Source organism: Protopterus annectens, chromosome 3.part0, assembly GCF_019279795.1.
Source record: "Protopterus annectens isolate FY-2018-M chromosome 3.part0, PAN1.0, whole genome shotgun sequence".
NCBI lineage: Eukaryota > Metazoa > Chordata > Ceratodontiformes > Protopteridae > Protopterus > Protopterus annectens.
In genome coordinates this window covers 1,529,907,139-1,529,931,715 of record NC_056731.1, presented here as the reverse complement: position 1 = coordinate 1,529,931,715, position 24,577 = coordinate 1,529,907,139, and the positions used below count along the sequence as shown (strand labels likewise).

The following is a 24,577-nucleotide window of genomic DNA, read 5'->3' as shown; positions in this document are numbered from 1 at the left end:
TCATTGCCTGGTTGTATGATCCCTCTGAATTTTTCACTTGTTCTTCTTAAAGTAGGGTATTATGATTAATATGTAAAATCTACAAAGTTATTACAAAGTTATTAAGAACCAGCAAGGTTATGAGCCCACATTATATTTGACATACTTCATTTAACTTTGGAAAAATTAAGTGCATTTGTTTGAAATTTAAGCAGACATTGTGCACTACATCATAAATGTGACTACTGCCATCCATCAGATCCTATCCAAAGTACATTTTTCACCTACAATGAATATTTTAGACTTGCATTGGAAGTTGTCTTCTGCTGCATATATCAGCATTTTGCTACTTATGTTATTGATGGAGCTTCAACGTGATGACATGCTGAAATTTTGAAGTAACCACTGAAAAGTACCAAGATTATGGTTTTATGTTTAATCTGAACAAGTGTGGCCTTTTCTATTGATATTTTTGTCCTCAAATGTACTCCACAATCATTTATTTAATTGTGCATTTACTAATATCACAGGTGCCAACTTCAATTCCAGGCCAGTATACATTTATGACTTCAGAAGAGAATTGAGTGTCAGTTTTTATATTCATTCCTTGAAATTCATATAGCAATTTTATACAACAATCCCTAAGGAAGAATTATAAAACTACTATGTTGAACCTCTGGGAAAAAACTACCACAAAATGATAGTGTTAATATAATCAAACACCATCTTGCAACTCTGGAGAATTTCAGTACTTTAAGCTATTCTTTTGTTGTCCTTGATGATGAAGATGATGATGATGCAAAAATACATTTCTGATGTAATTACATGATTTATAAATCCTCGAACTGCCATCAAACAGACATTGCAGTATCTGGCATAACTTCCTTAGATATTGTTTATAGTACATCAAGAGGTGTCACAAATGCTCTGGACCAGAACTCAAATAAATACAAATATTTTAAATTGCAACAAGTAAAAAGTGCAAATATTAGTGACTGTGTTTGCAATTTTATTGTGAAATGATGTCAATTAACCAACCATTACAGCAAACCTCTTTGAACATGTCCTCAGTTTCAAGATACTAATGTAACTTGCCTAATGCATTTTTTTCATAGTGTACCTGTTTCATATAAAAACAGTGTGCCAATAAGGTAAACCACAACTTGTAAAAATTTTAAAGGTATGTTTAAATGTAGCACCTGTGGTTACTGTAGATACATCCTGGAAGTGAGTAACATCTGTGTGGGGGACCCTCCCACGAAGGTCAGACTAGCCACAGGAAACGATGTGTCAAGGGGTTTGGTATATATTGCAGTGTGTACAGGATGTCAACAATTTTATATCAGGAAAACTGAGAGACACTTTCAAAAATGTATTTACAAGCACTTATACTCCATAAGAACTAAAAATTAAAATAATGGTCTATTTAGGCACCTAGAAAACTCTCCCCTTTGCACAGGATTCCATTTTGGTATTTTACAGATAGTGAAAGAAGACATTGGGGGGACAGTGGCAAAATAAACTGGAAACAATGGAATTTTTCTGGCAACTAAGATTAAATGCCAACACTAGTCCAGGTATCAATGATTGCTGTTCCCTAATGCCTATTTTGAAATATAAATCTACTATTTTAACATGACTGTTTTAGTTCCTGATTTTAAACCATACTGGACCTTTAAGTTGTGATGATGTCACAAATTTTAATTGATGGGAAGTGCTTTTTTTACTAATTAAATAATTTGTAGCTTTTTGTATGTTGTTCTGATGATGTCCTGAATTTCCATGGACGAAAGCGCTTGAATGGAGATTTGTATTCTATTTGTATTGAATTCTATTTTGTGAAGTACCATTAAACCTGTCCTACTACAGGTGGTTTTGGGCTATTTCCTAAGAGGAATTTGTGTTTTATCTGTTTCATATTAGCAGATTGCTGTATATGTCAACTGCATTTTTATCCAGTCCATAGAATAACTTACACAAATTGGCCAACTAGTTACTGTGCTAAAATATATTAATGCTCCTGATTATAGAGTTTTCTTATGTATGTCTGCAATCTTACTGCATATGTCCAACCTTATACCTTACTCTTTTTATTTATCACATTTCCCAATGTCTTAGATCTTAAGATTAAGGTGGTTCAGTATTAGGTTCATAGATTCATAGGTAGGTACTAGACTATCGGCCCAAGGACCTAAGTAAGCCTAGCCAATAAAGTTCCCTGGCTTACGCCAACCCAAGAAAGTTAATTTCCTCTGCCCCTGTCAAGCAGAGCCACAGAAGTGATCCCAGGGGTGTAGTTCCTATTTCCCATCCACTCATCAAGATTTTTCTTGAAGAGTGTTAATGAGGAACTTTGCTTGACATATATGGGTAGCCTGTTCCAGAGTATGGGAAGTCTCTGGGACAGGAATCTATCCCTCCAGCAAGTCCTGTTTATTGTGGTGACAAGGCTTAAGTCCCCTAGAGCGTGTAGCTCGGAGGGACAGGGATTTCTTTAGGTGTAGCATGTTCAACAGCTCTGGGTTTGACATAGCTTTATATGTTAGGCAGAGATCACCTCAGAGTAGGCGATATGCTACAGAGCAAAGCTGGAGTTTTTTGAGATGATCAGTGTAGGGCATCTGTTTGAGACCAGTAATTCTCTTTGTGAGGTACTTCTGTGGCCTTTCCAGCTGCTGCATATGTCCTGTGAGGTACATTCCAAAAGGGGCATTGTACTCTGTAATGGGTCTAATGAGTGTCAAGTAGAGGGGAACAATGACCTCTTTTTTCCTGAATGAGAACCCTTTTGTGATGAGGTGTGCCATGTAGAAGGATTTCCTGACTACTGTGGCAATGTGATTATCAAAGGAGAGACTACTGTCCACCTGGGTCACAAGGTCTCTTATCACACATTTGGTGTTAAGAAGTCTGCTTCCTATGTGGTAGTTCATGCGTGCAGAGTTTTTACCAAAGGGGATAACAATGCACTTTTTGGCACTGAGCTTGAGGCCATGGCTCTGACACTAGGCATCTGTCTCAGTGAGGCCCCTCTGTAGGATGTCCACATCATTTGGGGACTCAACTATAGCTTCTAGTTTGCAGTCATCTGCAAACTTCATTAGTCAGAGGCCTTCTGTGTTAGCCTGTACTTCAGAGAAGTAGATACCAAACAGGAGAGGTCCCAGGACTGAACCACTTGTCACTGGTGTGGGTTCTGTCAGTGAACCAGTTTGCAACCCATCTTGTGACATAGGGATTTATACCTAGTTTAGTGAGTTTAGCTATAATTCCAGTATGGGGGGATGGTGTTGAAAGCCTTGGCGAGGTCAAGATAGGCTGTGTGAACTACCTTACCCTCGTCTACGGCTTTGATGACTGTCTCAAAGAAGTCGAGCAGGTTCAGGAGGCAAGATCTGCCTTTCACAAACACAAACTGGGTGGGGCCAGAGTTTGGAGGTTACCAATGTCTTTGTTTATGAATTCCATGATGATACATTCCATGACCTTGCAGACTAGGCTCGTCAGGCTAATAGGGCAATAGTTCCCAGGATCACTGGTGGCTCCCCCTTTGTGGAGTGGGATAACTATTGCTGTGTGCTATTCAGTGGGCACAAAGCCTGATGAGAGGCTATGATTGAACATGGTGCTTAGGTGGGGAGCCAGTTCGTTCTAAAATTTGTGCAAAATGCAGCCTGGGATGTTGTCCAGTCTCATGGATGCTGTATTTTTGGCTTTAGAGAGTTCTGCTTTTACCTTTGAAGTTGTGATTACAGGAAATCTGCATTCTTCCTGTGTAGATATGGGCCCTTTATGGGGTGAGAGGGGGGGTAAAGTTAGCACTGAACCTATCTGCCAGGATGTTGGCAATATCAGTTGGTTCTGTAATTTTCATGCCGTTGTGCTGTAACTCAGAGCAGATCTGGGTGTTGCCATTGTGATTCTTGACATAGCTATAGAATGCTTTGTGGTTGTCCTTAGAATCAGTGGCAATCTTGTTTTCATAGCTAGCTTTGGAAGATCTTATAAGGGATCTCAGCTTCTTGCTGATGCTGACCAGGGAGCTCCTCCACTCATGGGATTTTACTCTCTTTTGCAACAATTTCTTCCTTCTGTTGCAGAGTTTGTTTATGGCAGGGGACCACCAGATTGGCTTCCTTTTTTTGGAGGATAGCGTCTTGGTTCTGTTTGGGGTAGCATGATCCATGCACTCGTGTAAGTGCTTATAGAGTGCATTTGTGTAGGATTCAGCAGTTATAACTGTATTGTCCATCTGCATGGGTGTCATGATGTTCACCAATTCTGTCTTAAGAAGCATGAAGTTGGCTTTGGAAAATTTTTTTACCGTGGTTTCCTTAATGGGGAGTGGGGGTGAGATGTGGATATCTAGGGTGATTAGCTTATGGTCGGATCTGACCAAAGAGGAGTTGACTTCAGGTGTGGAACACCGGTCACTCATGTTGGTAATGACTAGGTCTAGGATATTGTTGCCCCTGGTGGGGGTGTGGATAAGTTGATCCAGGGCATTGGAATTTATGAATTCCAGAAAGCGCTTAGCAAAGGAGTTGGTACATGAGTAGTTTTCCCAGTTAGTGGTAGGGTAGCTGAAATTGCCCAATATGAGGGTGTTTGGTTGAACCCTAATATTTTCCAGTATATCAAGAAAAGAGGAGTGGGAATCCTGGGGCATGGTAGGGGATCTGTAGCAAGCTGCAATTTGGATTTACAGTTTTGCCCAGAGTTAGTTGCACTTGGATAACCTCAGCTGCATTATGCTGAGCAACCAGCCTGGAGGTCTGGATATCCTTAATGAATATGGATGCTGAGCAACTAGCCTGGAGGTGTGGATATCCTTAATGAATATGGACACACCTCAGCCTTTGATGTTCCGGTCCAGGTTAGATGGCCGAAAGGTGTGGTATGAGTTATAGCCTGGTAATGCAGGGGTGCTCTCTGGAGCCTTAAACCAGGTCTCAGTCACTGCACAGACATCTATGTTCTCCATTTTAAGGAGTGCCTCGAGTGAGTGCATTTTGAGATTTAGACTTCTAGCATTGAGTAGCATTACCCTCAGTTTTTGCTTGCCTGTTTCTGTTATGGTTGTGAATTTGTCATTTGAACCTTCCCTAAAAAAGGCACTATGGGGGCGGCAAGTGCTTTTGCCAGTATCCAGAATCCCAGGGGTGACAGGTGCAGGCCATCTCTGGCAAAGCATCATGGTCTGTCAACCATGTCGTCCCAGGCAGACAGATACTGGATCCCCTTAGAATGGCACCAGAAGCTTAGCCAATTGTTGAAGTAAATCATTTTGTCCTTGTACTGCGGTATCATTCTGGGCGATGGCAGGAGGCTACTCAGGGCTAGGGTCATACCTGCCTGGGCTACAAAATCGGAGAGTTCTTCCATGTCTCTTTTCATGTAGTCCAGGGAGGTATGTCTCAGGTCGTTCACACCAACATGGACAATCACAGAGTCATATTTGTACTTGTTGTGGAGTGACCTGAGTGCGTGGGTTATGTGGTGGATCCTGGCACCCGACAGGCAGCTGACAGTGACCTTCTCCTTGTTTAGCCTGGTGAGTGGGACATCAGTGTGCCTGACTGTAGAGTCACCTATGACTAGTGCGTTGGGAAGGTTGTTTTGCCTTATGGGCTGTGGTTGAGTGGCACACTGAGTCTGTGGATTATGTGTCATTTGGGCTGTGTTGGTGGTGGGAGGTTGCTTATGTTTTTGCTTTGGAGGTCTCTGTTGCTTGAGCAGATTATTATTGAGAGCCACCGCAAATGTTTTTGTGTTTCTATGTGTGGATTTTGGTGGTGTAGGTTTAGTGGGACTATGTAATGATTGTGGTGTGGTGCAAGTGTTTACCGTTTCCTCTTGACTATCAAGTTCAGTCTTGGTTGGAGAGACCTTTACCTCCAGTTTGGCAAGATAAGTGCATCTCTCACAGGTTGTAGTGTTGGGTGGTAGGAGGAGAGGGTTGTCTGTGTACATGAGGCAATTCTTACATTGCCCCAAGATGCCCAGATTCATCAGATAGACAGGAGAGAACACTGGGAGCTGACCCTTGGACATGCCTGAATAATAAAATATTTCCCTGTAGACAAGTGAGGAAAGTGAGTACAAGAGCTGTTTTTTTCTAAGCAAGTGAGGAAAGTAAGTACCAAAACTGTTTAGACCTCTCTTTAAATGTATGGAAGGTCAATGCCCTTTCACAAAATCAAGTTCCACAATGTAGATAGATTACCTGACTCTCTGAATGTGATATAATATAACACATAATATGATAGTAAAATCACTTAGACACAATAGATTTGGGAGAGAGTAGTGGTTTGAACCCTTGTCATATTGGTTAAATTCATCATTCTCCAATCTGGCACCCCTCAGCTGTATATCACTGAAGAGCAAAAAACAAAAGATTATGATCTGATGGCTGATGCTACTGAGATGCAGGAGCCAACCATATCCCGTTTCTGCACCCTGCCCCTTCTCAGCTGTTGCAAGCCACTAGTTACAACTCATACCACACATGAAGAGCTGACCCCTTCTCAGCTGTAGCAAGCCACTAGTTACAACTTGTACCACACATGAAGAGCTGACTCTTTCTCAGCTGTAGCAAGCCACTAGTCACAACTTATACCACACATGAAGTGATGACCCCTTCTCAGCTGTAGCAAGCCACTAGTTGCAACTTATACCACAAATGAAGAGCTGACCCTTCTCAGCCGTAGCAAGCCATTAGTTACAACTTATACCACACATGAAGAGCTGACCCCTTCTCAGGATCTGACACTATACTTCACTTTAACAAATCTCTTAAAGAGCTGGAGAAAACTTGATTTGGCTTCCCCCAGGAACAGACTGATATGAATTAAAATATTCATTAGAACATACTTTTCTCCGGAAAAGGTCCACAAGAGAAAACCAACCATTGCCTGACTTTTTTAGCATGATTACAGACAACTTGCTAACTGGATTTATTTTTAGTGGTATTCTCCAGTCATCAAATCCTGGTAGATAAATTATCTCAAATTGGAGAGAATCTTTTTGAACAACTCTTTTAAGTACTCCCAACAATTAGATCTAACTATGCACCAAGTGACATTGAAAAGGGAGAATTTTAAACCAGTCTAGTTGGATATATCCAGCATGTTAACAGTGGCCATAACCATATGGTGAAATATGGAAAGTATGCGTGACATGCTTCCTATTACTTTAATTGTAAGTATTAATCCTTCATATTCTTTTAGGCTTTGTCCCCAAAGGTCTAATTGCTTCGTCCCACTTTGTGATCTCTGCTATCCTAACTTATATGAATATCTCGGCCTGTCTTCCTGTGTGTTTGTTTGCATATATGTCTGTCTGTTTTTTTTTCCTTTCTCCTTTCCCTCTCACCCAATCACTTTTTCTTATAATGTGTTTATGTGTTCCATAGGCCTATCATTTATTCTTATAATGTGTTTATGTGCTCCACAGGCCACTATTCTAATTTCTTTTCCTACTCTCTTCCCCCAGTTTGCTGTTAATCATCCTTAGTCTGTCACTATGATTCTGCGTCACCTTTTCTAACCTTATGTCTACAGAAATAGCCTGCTGTTTTAGTTTTTTATACCATTTATTCTGATTCAGTGATTTAAACTTGAAGCATTTTAATGGTTCTCAGTTAACTTTGTATAAAACGCTGTGGTGAATTCTACATTGCACAGTTGCTCCACATTTAATGCTCATTGAGATCATGCAGTTATCAAAACGAAATAAATATGAAGAAAATAAATTGTCTAGAATCATCTACCACTGCTTGTACATTGCTCTAAGTATTCAAGCATCAGTTAGTTATACAAAACCTACCTTCCTCTTTGGTTTAGTTGTTAAAATTTAGTGCTGAGCAATACAAAAGTACCACAGCTGTGAAACATTGGAAAGGATGGTATACATTTAGCAATGTGGCAGAGAACAAAAGCCTGGAACTCCTCGCATGAGACCTTTATGATGTCTGGCTCTATCTAAAAGGATACTGATGTTAGAAAAAAAAGAAAGCCTTACTGGTCATGTGGAGGCTAGTGTTCATACTGACCATGGAGTGTTGGTTTTAACTCCATTATATTCTCTTAAGGATGGAAGAAGATATGCTAGAGATTGTGAGCACAACTTACGAGGCCAACTTCAACTCACTGAACGTAAAGGAGATAAATATAACAAAAAACAAAAAGAATGTACAAAAACAAGTTGAAGAGGGTTTAGTGCAGTATCAAGATATGTAATACATTTTTTAATCACAGCAAACTGATGTGAGACCATAGTAAACACTTAAAATGCAGGTGGCAAATGTCAAGACCAAAATGCCTTCAAGCATGACTGATATTAAATAAAGTTAACTAGGACTGCTTCAGATATAATCAGATGACAGGTGAAACTATGGGCAGGTGGACAGGAATGGCATCCTGTTTGGACTGTATGAATGTAGGTGTGTATGTATCTATTTATTTATATTTGTTAACAGGGGATATCTAGATGGAAAATGTTTTCAGTGGAGTCCTGGAGACAAAAGAATTTCTAAAAAAGGTAGCAAGTACATACAGTAGGACATTCGTAAACAAAGAAGGTAATACAAAGCAATAAAACAATATAAGGAGTCCAAGCTGTACAATAAAAAATGATTTAGGAACAGATATTATATAGTTACTAATTTACAGACATAGTTCACAATAAGACAGCATTTGAAATAGTTAATACTTCACTTGTTTACAGAGCCGCACAGACTTTTCAATAGACGAATGCCTCTCAACTGAAAAAAATAATTTTGAATAATTGCTCAGAGTTTAAAATGGTAAAGGAAAACCCTAGAAAATAACAACAGTAGGAAACACTGGTACTGTGAGATAGCAGAGACTCTATACATAAGAGGTGGCAGTAAAGATAAGTAAGGCATAAGAAATAAGTTACAACAGACATTGGGAACTTAAATCAATCAACTGAAGTATGAAACAGAGTAGGAGAAAGATTTAAAAGATACTTTATAATTTACCTGTTTGACCTGGAAATAAAATTAGGAAAATTACTAGAATGAAAAAAAGACAATAAGAAGCACACAAGAATGAAACGAATCAAGTGATAAAGTGACACCGCACTTCTAAAAGTAATTTTTTACTTAATTCTGACATGTTTTCATCTCATAGAAGTCGATCATGTTAAGGGGACTTTATTCCAGTGCTTTTAAATAAATCCTGAGTAGCAAGCTTTACTACATTTGATTTCTTCTTAGAGGTGTAGAAATAAGCCTAAGTGATAATCTACATTCTCTGAAAGTGGATGATCAAGTAAGAGTGTTAGTTATTGATGGGAAGTTGGGAGTATAAAAAGTCCTTTGACAAATTTCACTTGAATCAAAACTAACTGGTTGATAAATTCCAAGCAGTTGAGTTCACAGAAGAAGACACAGAGATGAGTACAGTTATTGTGACCAGCAGCGAAGTAAGTTACTTTGCTGTAGGCTTGCTGTAGGCTTGCTCAAGTTTCTGGTATATGGAGGGTTGTATAACACCTCTAAAAAGTGCACATACAGAATAACAATGAAGAAATTTAACAACAAATTAGGATATTTTGAAGATAGAGGAAAACAGTTTTTAGTACTTAATAAATAAGCACCTGTCCAGGCATGTCTAAGGGTCAGCTCTCAGTGTTTTCTCCTGTCTACCTGATGAATCTGGGCATCCTGGGGCAATGCAGCTATTGCCTCATGTACACAGACAACCCTCTCCTCCTACCACCCAACACTACAACCTGTGAGAGATGCACTTATATAGCCAAACTGGAAGCAAAGCTCTCTTCTCCCAAGACAGGACTAGACAGTCAAGAGAAGAAGGTAAACACTTGCACCACACCACACTCATCACATAGTCCCTCAAAACCTACACCACCAAAACACAGACATAGAAACACGAGACACACACCTACATTCATGAAGGCTCTCAATAAAAATCTGCTCAAGCAACAGAGACCTCCAAAGCAGAAACGCACGAAACCTCCACCCCCCCAAACACAACCCAAATGACACATAGCCCACAAACTCAGTGTGCCACTCAACCACAGCCTGTAAGGCATAACAACGTACCCAACACTCTAGTCATAGGTGACTCAATAGTCTGGCACACTGATGTTCCACTCAGCAAGCTAAACAAGGAGAAAGTTACTGTCAGCTGCCTGTCGGGTGCCAGGATCCGCCACATAACGCACTCACTTAGGTCACTCCACAAGTACAAATATGACTCTGTCATTGTCCATGTTGGTCTAAATGATCTGAGACTTACCTCACTGGACTACATGAAAAAAAGACATGGAGGAGCTCTCTGATCTTGTAGCCCAGGCAGTTATGACCCTAGCCCAGAGTAGCATCCTGCCATCACCCAGAATGATACCACAGTACAAGGACAAAATGATTGACTTCAACAATTGGCTAAGCTTCTGGTGTCATTCTAAGGGGATCCAGTATCTGTCTGCCTGGGATGACATGATTGACAGACCACGATGCTTTGCCAGAGATGGCCTGCACCTGTTGCCCTTGGGATTCTGGATACTGGCTAAACTACCCCTGTAGTGCCTTTTTAGGCAAGGTTCAAATGACAAATTCACCAGCTTAACAGGTACCAGCAAGTAAAATCTGAGGGTAATGCTACTCAATGCTAGAAGTCTAAACCTCAAAATGCATTCACTTGAGGCACTTCTTAAAATGGATAACATCGACGTCTGTGCAGTGACAGAGACCTGGTTCAAGGCTCCAGAGAGCACCCCTGCATTACCAGGCTAGAATTCATACCACACCTTTCGGCCACCTAACCTGGGCCGAAACACTAAAGGCGGAGGCGTGTCCATATTCATTAAGGATATCCACACCTCCAGGCTAGTTGCTCAGAATAATGCATCCAAGATTATCCAAGTGCAACTAAGACCACAATCCAAATTGTAACTTTTTACAGATCCCCCACCATGCCCCAGGATTCCCACTCCTCATTTCTTGATACACTGGAAAATATTAGGGTACAACCCAACACCCTAACAATGGGCGATTTCAACTACCCCACCATTAACTGGGAAAACTACTCATGTACCAACTCTTTTGCTCAATGTTTTCTGGAATTCATAAATTCCAACGCCTTGGATCAACTTATCCACACCCCCACCAGGGGCAGCAATATCCTAAACCTGGTCATTACCAACATGGGCGACTGGTGTTCCACACCAGAGGTCAATTCCTCATTGGTCAGATCTGACCACAAGCTAATCACCCTAGACATCCACATCCCTCCCCCACCCCCCATTAGGGAGACCACTGTAAAAAATTTCTCCAAAGCCAACTTCATGCTTCTTAAGACAGAAGTGGCAAACTTTACGACACCCATGCAGATGGACAATAGAGGTATGACTGCTGAATCCTGCACAAATGCACTTTATAAGCACTTACACAAGTGCATGGATCTTGCTATCCCTAACAGAACCAAGATGCTAGCCTCCAAAAAAAGGAAGCCAATCTGGTGGTACCCTGCCATAAACAAACTCTACAACAGAAGAAAGAAACTGTTGCAAAAAAGAGTAAAATCCCATTATTGGAGGAACTCCCTGGTCAGCCTCATAAGAAGCTGAGATCCCTCATAAAATCCTCCAATGCTAGGTACGAAAACAAAATTGCCACTTATTCTAATGACAGCCACAAAGCATTCAATAGCTATATCAAGAATCTCAATGGCAAAACTCAGATCTGCTTTGAGTTGCAGCACAATGGCACTAAATATACAGAACCAACTGATATTGCCAACATCCTGGCAGATAGGTTCAGTGCTAACTTTACCCCCCTCTCACCCCCTAAAGGGCCCAACTCTATACCGGAAGAAGGCAAAGTTCCTGTAATCATGGTTGCACAGGTAAAAACCACACTCTCAAATGCCAAGAACACAGCATCCATGGGACCTGACAACATCCCTGGCTGCATTCTACAAGAACTACAGAATGAACTGGCACCCCACCTAAGCACCATGTTCAATCATAGCCTTACCTCAGGCTTTGTGCCCACTGAATGGTGCACAGCGACGGTTATCCCACTCCACAAAGGGGGAGCCACCCCAGACCCTGGGAACTACCACCCCATTAGCCTAATGAGCCTCGTCTGCAAGGCCATGGAATGTATCATCATGGATCTTATAAAAAAAGACATTGGTAATCTCCAAACTCTGGACCCCACCCAGTTCGGGTTTGTAAAAGTCAGATCATGTCTCCTAAACCTGATAGACTTCTTTGAAGCACTCACCAAAGCCGTAGACGAGGGTAAGGTGGTGTGGTTCACACAGCCTATCTAGATCTCGCCAAGGTTTTTGACACCATCCCCCACTCTGGAATTATAGATAAACTCGCTAAACTAGGCAAAAATCCCTATGTCACAAGATGGGTTGCCAACTGGCTCACTGACAGAACCCACACTGTGAATGTAGCAGACTTCAAATCCGACTTCAGACCAGTAACAAGTGGAGTACAACAGGGTTCAGTCCTGGGTCCTCTCCTGTTTGGTAGCTACTTTACTGAAGTACAAGCTAACACAAAAGGTCTTTAGCTAATGAAGTTCACAGATGACTGCAAACTAGGAGCCATAACTGAAACTCCTAAAGATGTGGACATCCTACAAAAGGGCCTCAGGAGACAGATGCCTGGTGTCAAAACCATGGCGTCAAGCTCAATGCCAAAAAGTGCACTGTCGTCCCCTTTGGTAAAAACTTTGCACCTATGAACTACCACATACGTGATAGTCTACCTAACACCGAAAGTGCGATAAGAGACCTTGGGACACAAGTGGACAGTAGTCTCTCCTTTGATAATCACATCACCACAGTAGTCAGGAAATCCTTCTACGTGGCACACCTCATCACAAAAGGTTTCTCATCCAGGAAAAAGAGGTCATTGTTCCCCTCTACTCATCACTCATTAGACCTATTATAGAGTACAATGCCCCTTTTGGTATGTATCTCATAAGACATCAAAACAACTGGAAAGGCCACAGAAATACCTCACAAAGAGGATTACTTTACTCCGTCGCATACCACATAGTCAGAGGCGATCTCTGCCTAACATCCAAAGCTATGTCAAACCCAGAACTGTTGGACATGCTCCACTTAAAAAAATCCCAATCCCTCAGAGCTACATGCTCTAGGGACCTAAACCTTGCCACCACAATAAACAGAACATGCTGGAGGTATAGATTCCTGTCCCAGAGACTTGCCATACTCTGGAACAAACTACCTATCTATATCAAACAAAGCTCCTCATTAGCACTAAGGTTGCCACCCATCCCGTTGTCAGCGGGACACTCATGGGTTAAGCCACCTTATCCCATTGCCCGCTGTATCAAGCAGTGGGACCTGAAAAGTCCCACATTTGCGATCGCACTGAATTGCCGTGGAAAAGTCGCAATTACTTCTGGCTTTTTCACAGCAATTCAGTTATGTCACCAACCCGGACCTGCAGGCAAAGCTGCTGCCTGTTAGGTCCGGGTGCTTTCATTCGTGCAGCAATTGGCTGCAATTCATGAAAGGGTTGGGGATTGGGGCAGGAATAGCCCTGCAAAGATAGCGGCTCTAGGAGCGCTTTGTTTTAAGCACTTCTACAGCTGCTAAAAAAAAGACAGTGATTTTTTTTATATAACATGCAATCCAGCTAGCCTGTCAGCCATCCTCCTCCAGCCAGCCAGCCAGCCATTCCCCTCCTCCAGCCAGCCAACCATCCTCCAGCCAGCCAGGCAGCCATCCTCCAGCCAGCCATCCTCCTCCTCCATCAAGCTAGCCAGCCATCCTCCATCCAGCCAGCCAGCCATCCTCCTCCTCCATCCAGCCAGCAAGCCATCCTTCTCCATCCAGCCAGCAAGCCATCCTCCTCCTCCAGCCAGCCAGCCATGCAGCCAGCCATCCTGCCATTCATGCAGCCAGTCATCCATTCAGCCAGGCATCCATCCATCAAGCCATCCATCCAGCAGCTACTCCCACCAACCAGCTAACCACTCCAGCCAGCCATCCATCCAGCCCCCAGACATTCATGCAGCCAGCCATCCATCCATTCATGCAGCCATCCATCCATGCATCCATTCATTCAGCCATCCATCCATCCATCAAGCCATCCATCCAGTCATTCATCCATCCAGCTGCTACTCCAGCAGCCATCCATTGTACCCATAACAGCATCTTCTTCACCACTCTGGTGGTGACATCACGGTAGAGGGTGTGGCCAGTGTCATATTGGTCACACCCCCATGTCCCACTTTGGCCCGTGTAAAAGGTGGCAACCCTAATTAGCACTCTTCAAGAAAAATCTTGATGAGTGGATGGGAAATAGGAAATTCACCCTGGGGATCACCTCTGTGGCTCTGCTCGACAGGGGCAGACAAAAATTATTTTCTTGGGTGGCGAAAGCCAGGGTACCTTGTTGGCTAGGCTTATACAGGCCCTAGGGCCAATAGCCTAGTACCTACCTATGAACCTATGAACCTATAATAGTTTCTACAACAGGCAGACATTTACAGACAGAATGAATGAACCTTTCTCTGCATCTGTTATGGGTGTTCAGGATGGTACTGTTACTTCATCAAATCAAAATCAGGAGAAAGTAATATATATATATATATATATATATATATATATATATATATATATATATATATATATATATATATCCTTAAAAATGCATGTTAAAATATGCCAAAATGCATTCTCATCTTATCCCTTCTCCAAAGAGTAGAGGGATGAAGCCCTGACTATAACCCAGTTGATCAGAGATTGATTAGTTTCTTAGATGACCTAGTTATGGGGAAGTGGCACTCTGGAAACTACACTGCCAACCCCTACTGGAGACAGTGATGTGTACAGTATGCTGCTTTATTGGACAGAGACTTACTTGCCTTTCACGCTATCAAGCTTAATCTATGCAGCAAATAAAAAAAAATTACAAAAGGCAGAACAGAAGTTATTTTTAATGTCTTAATGCCCAGGCTACATGCCTTTAAAAGACTGTCAATAACATTCTTAAAAACATAAACACACATTTAAATACTAAATACTTGGTTTGGTCATATGATTTTTTTAAGATTTATATGTTCATCTGATTTTAAGAGTTTTAATGTGAGTCTCTTAAAGACATGTATCCAATGTGCTAAGACATTGAAAATAAATTAAGATCTGCCATTTGTGTTTTTTTTTTATTTTTACAGTTTCAAGTTCTTTGTGGTTTATGTTGAGTCTATGCAGTAGCCTTTATGGGGCAAGAGCAGGAACATGCAAAACACAAACTTCCACACTGTAAACTGTAGCTGCTGCTAGGGAAGGGATTATGCTAGAAAACTAAAATGTCCTCCTTGGCAGCCTGGATGATGACTGTTCCAGAATTGGTTCCTGCCTCAGTGGTAAGGAATGAATGTAACATTGGTCATCAGGCTTGAGGATGAAAAAGAATACTAAAACATACATTTTCCATCTTTACTGAGTCTTTTACAAGCTCTGAACAGTGAAAATTTTGCAAAATGGTTTCCCACTGGAGAGTTATAAGTGCATGTATTCTCCTCACTTGATGAGTCAGCCATACTGAAGACTTTTAATCTGTGACTTTTCACCTTTATTGTTAATCTCTTACAGTAATTCAGTTAATAACTGAATAAAAGATTGGAAAACATTTTTAAGTGTCTGTGAGATAGACATTGTAAACATTGTGTTGTTTTGTTGCAGGAGTTCTTCTTCAGCCATGTAAGTGGATGAAAATGCACTGGAGTGGAGAACGTGCCACACTCACTTTCACTCATCTCAACAAGGAGGATGAAGGACTGTACACAATGCGTGTGGTGGCTCGACCAGGATATGAGCAACATAGTGCTTATGTATTTGTAAGGGGTAAGAGCTAGGACAGTCTACTTTTGTCAACATAGAATTTTGTGCACATTGCATATAAATAAAATATTTTTGGTAGTATCATAATATATAAAATATGTATAGTATTAGTTTTTAATGTGTATGTATATATATATATATATATATATATATATATATATATATATATATATATATATATATATATATATATATAGTTTTGCTAGCTGATTATGAGGTTGTTTTTGTAAATTACTATAGTAAATGCTGTAAAGAAAAAATATGAATATGTGCTGGTTGATAACATGAGAGATGGTTTAGAAATGAGTTAAAAATAAAAAAGATATAATGTATCTTGTGTGATTGTTATATACCAAATTTATAGTAACATATACCCTTAGATGACACTGGTGATGCAGTTGAAAAAAACAGTTTATTTTTTTATTTGCCTTTTTTTTAAATAAAAGCCAAAGAACATATTGGAGTACCATTCTGTTTTTTGGTTGTTAGTGTATATATATATATATATATATAGAGAGAGAGAGAGAGAGAGAGATAAAATGTTGATGTTTGACGAGTTCTTCTGGGTTTCTTCCTTTGTTTCCTAGATGCTGATTCTGAAGTTGCTGGGGCTCCTACTGCACCCCTAGATGTTGAGTGCTTGGATGCTAATAAGGATTATGTAATTGTGAGCTGGAAACAGCCTGCTGTCGATGGAGGTAGCCCAATTGTGGGTTACTTTGTTGACAGGTATGTATTAGGGTAGTAGAAAGGTTACTCAGTGCAATTCTGCTCATACCTTTGCCAGGCTGAAACATTTTATTATTTATTTTTGACATCATACTTAAGTCTTTTTCAATCTCATGTCTTTACATTTCCATGCTATTTGGTTTGAATTTCAGTTTCCCATTAATTTTGGTGAGCTTTAGTAATCATGCATGTTTCTTCTGACTATGCTATTAGTTTCCATGTTTTTTTTTTTGAATTGAGTATATAGTACATGATTTTCTTCCTCAGTCCTGATCACCTTTTAACCTTTACTTTTTAATGATCATAATTTATTGATACATTTTATGCATAAAGTACACAGCAGACTATTTTAGCCTTGCACACCAAACGTGGAAACAAATCAAACAAACCTTTTAGTTAGGACCGCATAGCATATAATCTGTATTTTCCATACAACAGTCCACCTTTAAGAAGAATGTTGAAATTCAGACAAAGATGACTTAAGTGGTAAATGACCATTAATTCCTAGTCATTAAGCAAACTCACTCTAAAAGACTATTCGGTCAGTTGAAAGTTTCCCACCAAAGATATGGATGTTTCTCTATGAGCTACAGAATCTTTGTAAAAAATTCTAAAATAAAAGAATGAAATGTCTTATGTTTTAGTCTAGTGCTTGGCAATATAGAATTTATTCCAGTGAGAGATACGTCATATTAATATATTGCCCACCGTGATAATATTTGATATCAAGACACCTAAAAATAATTGTATCATTCACAATTAACACCTTTAAGTTTAGACTCCTTAAGTTTTCCAGTCTAAGATTCTCAGATGGGTTACACAGATTTACATAAGAAGAATGCATGAAAGAAATGCACACCATAGTTTTCATTACAGATAGTATATACTGATGAATCACTTTAACTCACTGCTGCCAATATGTGAGAAGGCAAGTATTATGTATCAACATAATTTGCTAGTGAATACATTTAAAGAAATATAACAGTTAGATGTTATTAAACAAAATATACTCCCAGGTAGGCTAAATGTGTACCTTTAGTAATGAGGAAGACCAGTGGTTCAGGACAGATAACTCATATCTTTAAAACTGAATTGTGTAGGAAGGAGGGATAGAGTTCCTTGTTTGTATATATCAGCCAAGAAGGAATTACATTAAACTTAATTTTATCAATTCAGTTAAGTGGAAAACATTTTGTTAACGTGATGCTAATTAAATTCAACTGTAGAGTAACATGGAGTTTTAAACTCCAAAGGCAGTATACATCTAATACCAAATCTAGTCTGTTATGATTTATAGACCTTGGAAAAGTTTGTTTTTAACAAAGGAAAATTATATACCTTTAGAGGTTTGTATTGATGATTTTGGAATCATTTTCAATAGGCTACACATTTGTCAATTCTTTAAAAAGGCCTAAAATATTTAGTGTATTTTCAGCAGCTAATATCAGTAGTTTCACAGATAAAGGAAGTATACCAAATGGCTTATAACTTTGAGAAGAAAGAATATGTGTGACATGCCTAATCCACTTACTATAGATGTAACTATAGGTCCGAGGGGGGTTATTTTCTTTTAAATGTTTGAAATCTTCAGGAATATAGAAAGGTTTAATCATTCTTGAAACTGAATACAAAAGAAAAATCTTGATAATTTTATGTCACCTATCAACTTTGAGTTAGAAAGAGCTTTTAGAATTATCCTTATTACTATTATTATTATTATTATTCAGTACAGAAATAGAGATACGTTTATTAGTATATTTAATGCACTCTTTTGGAAAATAAGAAATGGAGTTGTAAAAATAAAAGATCCTTGGAAGATTCCCATTATAGCAATGGACAATCGTATTAATACTTTAAATAAGAACGTGGTTCAACTGTCAATTTCAACCCTTATCTCATCAGTGATTCCATTAATTTTAGTGCCAGTGAAAAAATGGATATTCAGTTTATAGCATCAAGATGCTTAAGTATTTGAACTCCTTTAATGAGATGTTCACGCTGCTGCTGGTATGTGCTGAGTTTAATATTTCATAAGATCATATGTTCATAGGTGGTTACTAAGCCATCAAGCCAAGAGCCATTTATAATTCTGGCCAAGTTGACCCCAAGTTTACCAAAATATTGCTAACATGTGGCAATAACCCAGAAATTTTGTAATTACCATAAACTTGTGATTTCATATCCATTGGTCCAAGTTAAGTTTGAACATGGTTAAAATTAACTTTTCCTCACGTGGATAGAAAACTTGTTTCTCACCACAGTAGACATTTGGTAGTCAGTGGTCAGGTTGCTGTCAACATACCTTCCAAGATGCCAGAACATGGGGCTTACGTTTGGGGGTGTATTATCAAAGTGATAATTTCAAGGGGTGGCAATCTTTACAAAGGGCAATGTTAAACTTTTTTTTTTTTTTTGCATTGAGTTTTAGCCCATGGCTCTGGCACCAGTTATATTTCAATGTCAAGCCCTATTGAAGGATATCTGTGCCTTTAGGGGATTCAATGAGCATGCCTAGTTTGTTGTCATCCGCAAACTGGGTCAGCCAGAGGCCATTGCCATTTGCCTTGACTTCAGGGAAGTAGATGCCAAAAAGAAAATGACCCAGCCCTGATCAATGTAGGACTCTGCTAGTGACTGGCCTGTTTGTGAAAACGGATTCTCCCATCCTAACTTATTGAGTCCTCTCTGTGAGCCAGCTAGGTATCCATCTGGTGCATATGGGTTTATGCCTTAATTTTTTAAGTCTGTTAACAATGTCCAGGTGAGATATTTTGTCCAATATTTTGGCCAGATCAAGGTGGGTAGTGTGTACTATTCAGCCATCTTCCATAGATGTAGTAACCTTCTTAAAGAAATCCACCAGATTAAGTAGAAATGACTTATCTTTGACAAAACTAAATTGTGTAGGGTCCAGTGTTTGCAGGTGTCCTATGTCATTGTTTATCAAATCCATAATAATTCTTTCCATGGCCTTACATATGAGACTAGTCAGACTTATGGGTCTTTAGTTCCCTGGGTTTGTGGGAAACCCCCAAGCCCCCAGTTGTGCAGAGTAATAACTATTGCAATCTTCCATGCACATGACACAAAGACTGTCGGGAGGCTATAGTTAAATAGAGATTCTAGTGGGCCTGGCAGATCATGTTTCATGTTATTCAGGAGGTATCCAGTGGTATTAGCAGTACCCATCAAAGTAGTGTTCTTGGCCTTAGAGAACACAGTAAGAACCTAGTGATAGCTGGTAGAGAAATGGTTAAGGGTATTTCCTGGAGAGTGATCGGGAATGACGGGGGGTAAAACTGGAACTTAATTTAGCAACCTACAGAGTTGCTATATCCTCTGGCAGTGTATAGGTGGTTTCACTCCCCTTTAGTTCAGCACATGGTTGAATGTTGCCTGGAAGGCTGCAGAGATAAATGAAGAAAGCCTTATGGTTGTCTTTAACTTGGGAGGCTATTTTTATCTCAAATTTGGCTTTGTGAACTTGTTTAGCCCCTGAGTTTCTTGTTCATATTGATGAGAAAGTTTTTACCTTGCTGGTCAATGCTCTTCCTGTTTTTGGACACGATTTTCTTTGTTTATGTTATACAATCTATGTATACTGGGATTCTATGAAGGAGGCCTGTTTTTCAAGGTTGTCATGTGTTTATTTTGGTTTGTTGTAGCTGTCTTTATGCATCTGTTTACTTGATTGTACATGGTTTCTGTGAACAATTCCAAACAGGCAGCTGTGTTCTCAGGACTGTCACTTCACCAACTTGATTTTTGTTCTTATTACAGCTGAGTAACATATTAGAGTTGTGTACGTTTGGTACCAATTAGTGATCCTACTTTTGTATATTTTGTATTATTTCTGTATTAATTCAAGTTGATTTTTGTTGTAAATGTATGTACATAGTGTTTTTGTCCCCGGGCCTCCATTGAAAAAGGGCTCATCTTGGCCTAATGGACTCTCCTGGTAAACAAACTGCAAATTAATAAATAAAATAAATAATCCAGTTAAACAAAGTGCAAAATGATAAAATAAATCTCTTATCTGCCAAGGATGACACATAATTAGTTCAGAGCCCTCTCAGAGTATAATGTGGATACAAAATCGACAGGAAGTCTATGAAAATGAGCTCAGCATTGTGCAAACATGTAATCTTTTTAGCAACACAGAAAAATGCTAAAATAAACAAAATGACTCTCTACCCAATCCAAATTGCACTAAAAGCTGAGCAAAGTAATTCCCGGCTCAGAGGTAGATCAGGCTGCCTACTGCTGCCACTGGAGTGCAGTTCCAATCCCTCTTAATGTAAGATCACTTTAGCAGGGCCAGCATTGCAGGAATCCCAACAATTAAGTACCAGTAAAAAATGCAAAGTATCAAATTATACAGTAATACTGCCTGCAAAGCTTCTCAAAAGTACAGATCTCAGCAGTCAGCAAACAGAACAATATTAAGGCACATTACCATGATTTATGTGAAAAAAATCAGCAAATAAAACAAAAATAAAGCAGTAACACTGTAATACAATTAATGAAAGACATAAAATAAATCTTTTATGTGCAAGGATGATACAGGATTAATTGAGTCCACTCGCTGAGTATGACAAGGATGCCAAGCAGATGGCGGTTCTGTGAGAATGAATCTCCTTACCCTTTCTCATAAATAAGAAAATCAACTTATTGAAGTTTAGTTTATAGTTTGATGTTTTGCTATAATGTTCAACTACCTTTAATAACTGAAGTAGAGATGGAAGGTATTCACACACACACACACACACACACACACACACACACACACACGCACACACACACACACACACACACACACACACACACAAAGCTTTATCATCCTTTATATGTATTCATTATCTGACCACCCATTAAAGTCAGTTATCATAAAACTATAACAAAACAACAGATTACATTTCATTGAATAATAGTTTGCCGAAGTATAAAATCTGGCCATCAATATAAATAAACATTAAATATATATCAGTGATACATAAATAATAATGACATATAATCCACCACCAAGAATTGATCCTGAATTCCATGACTCTGCCTGTATTTAGAGCAAAAACCTGTTAACAAACCTAATTAACTGACAAAAGAAAACATGTAAAGTATTTACAAACGATATGTCTTAGTCTACAAGAACAGTCAGGTGCATATGCATACGCTGTACAAGGAAAAGGGCTGGACTGGTGGTGTTGCCCACATATCTTCAAACATTTTAGACATTTAACCTTTTTCATATGATGTGCCTCACTTTAATAAAACTAAAATCTTAATCAGTCTATTAAACACTGACAATAAAAAAATCACAGTGCATTGCAACTCTGCTAATTCCCTAGAACAATAATCCCTCTACAATTGAAAGCATTCTTTAGACAAGAAACTCATATACTATGTGAGTTGAGTAATGACTGGGTTGCCATCAGCCAATATTTGTTACTCTCCTCAATTAACCTTTTCAGTTTTACTCAAATGGTTATCACCCCTATTTGATTTAACAAAAGTAGTAATAAAGATAAAACCTTGGACCATATTCTAACCAATTCTGCAGACAAAATATTTAAAATCAAAACTCTGTCATATTCATTAAGTGATCATCATCTTATATTTGTTATCGCTCAATGGAAGAAATACTCTAAACAAATTTGCTTCAACTCATAAATCTAAAAGAAAAAACTTTAATCAGCAGTCCTTTATGAATATTCAGACAGTGCAACTGGTCCTACTTTGATCATTACACCTAGATCAGGTGAAACATTCAACAGTGCCTTTCTCAACATCCCTAACTGACATGCTACTAGTAGGAGAAACAAAAGTTAAATCCAACACAGTTCCCTGGCTAACAAGAAACATAAAAGTATAAGGAAATAAGAGAGACAGTGTGGCATATTAACAAGACTAAGTCCTTGTACCAAATTTCAGGCAGGTATGCAAACTTTCTAAAAAAAAAAAAACTCATCCTGGCTGATAAAAAAGTGTTATACTGCACCCGAAGATCCCCAGATATCTAAACTAAAACCTGTACTAAGAACCACCCAGTTGAACCTCCTACTCATTATTCTACTGGTAGAAGAAGCCTAAACTCTCCAGCTCTGACTGCTCAGCTTCAACTTGCCAACAAACGATGTTCCACCATAGGAAACAACTGTTTGCAAGTTGTTCTGGAAGTGATTCCCTTTTGGGGGAATTTCCCCCTTCTTTGAGTTGGTGTGACTGTATTGGGAAGTTTGGCTGCAAATTTAGGTGTTTTATTATAACATTGCTCCATTTTATTAAGTTGAGTAATATAAATTTGCAAAAAGTGTTTTTCAGCAAGATGTTTTCGGTTAAGGCAGTTTCTTGGTGCATTTGCTTTCATCCACTCATAGCGGAAGCTCTCCTATGTAACACCTAGTTTTGGGGTAGTTTGCAAGTTCAGTTCTCACTTCATTACTGCAGCTGCATCACTAATTAAAACCTTTTCAACTTAGTTTACACCATTACCACTGCTGGAACCCACCAACACCCATACATTTATATTCACATTACAACCAGTCCCAACAAAAACTATAAAGATGATCCTAGGCAAACTAAAACCCTGCAAATGATCTACCTTCTGAATATGTAAACACATTTGACAAACCTCTGCCATATCCAGTATCTATTCCCCATAAACAGTTAAATTTCTGAATCTTGTCTCCTTAACCAATGGAAACAAACTTTTATCACCCGATCGTCAGCCTTCCACTACTGTCCAAAATCTTAGAAAGCTGCATTTATTTGCATGTTATTCAATACCTCTTAAACAATAAATTGCTTTCTACCTCACAGCACAGTCTCGGTACAACTACAGCTTTGCTGTCTTTTTGAACACAATCTGTCAAAAGTGAAATAAAAGCAAACCTGTCTCATCAATATTCCTTGGTCTTTCTAAAACATTTGACAGTGTATCCTCTCCTAAATTACAAAACTCACTTGTTGACCTAGACCTCTCAACCTCATCTTTGACTTGCATAAAAGCAAATTGTTTGATTGAAATACAATATCTCAAATTGTATTTTCCTTATACCTACTAGTATCTATTGACATATCCTAGGGATCAATCTTCAGGTCTTTATTATTCAATTTTTTTATAAACAAACCTTGTTTTTGTCTTCAGCCAAGCAGTGCTTTTTCAAGATACAGACAACTCCACACTAATCTGATCCACCTGTTCTATGAACCCAAGACAAGGCAATAAAAAGTGCATATCCTCAAAATCTAAAAAAACAACAAATACATGCAGCTAAGATGGAAAAGACTAACCTCTCTATGCCTGTATTCAAACTGTTATGCAGTATTATTTTATCTCCATTGAGAGATGGATACAAAACTCACACTTAGTTCTAAGTCCTAACAAAACTAAATTAATGTTCTTTAAAAGGTTGCTCATGACATCCTTTTCTACCCTGATAAAGGTCCCTCCATAAACTCACTACCAGAATGGTACTGTCCTACCAGTCACTCCTTTCTAAAGATAAATTCCTTGCTGCCATATAATTATCACATAATATCAATGGTGATTCCCTATATTCCATATCTGTATCTAAAAGCTGGAACAGTTTCCCATCAACAGACAACTTTCAATGTTTGAAGACCAAGGTCAAGCTTAACACCCATATGGTAATTTCTTGCAACTGTGATCTGTCCCTAAATTCAACTTACAGAGGTCATCAGCTTTCATGTATCACTATAAAGACATTAGTTACTCAGTTTTTTACGTTATGTGATCACAGAGCTGTGTTGCTTGTTAAAGTTCCATGCCCAGTTAATCTATAGCCCTGTCTGCAGAGTACAATGTCATAATTAAAAACAAAGCAAAAATCAGCTAAAATAAATCTGCAGGCTATTGCAGTTGTATACTGTTTCTCATTTCAGTTTACAGTAGCAAGCAGTTTTCTGGTATCAAGTGCATGTGTGTGTGTGTGCGTGTGTGTGCGCATGTGTGTGTGTGTGTG

At 39.1% G+C, this 24,577-nt stretch overlaps 1 protein-coding gene across 2 annotated transcripts in view; it reads left to right on the top strand.

The window, feature by feature from the left end:
* The window catches only part of MYOM1 (myomesin 1), an 848,953-nt gene that overhangs the window by 438,670 nt on the left and 385,706 nt on the right, over positions 1–24,577 (top strand). For both annotated transcript variants that reach the window (XM_044065566.1, XM_044065567.1), the window contains exons 10-11: positions 15,708–15,869; positions 16,454–16,595. In XM_044065566.1, the coding sequence (XP_043921501.1) occupies positions 15,708–15,869; positions 16,454–16,595 (304 nt within the window). The remainder of the gene's footprint in view (positions 1–15,707; positions 15,870–16,453; positions 16,596–24,577) is intronic.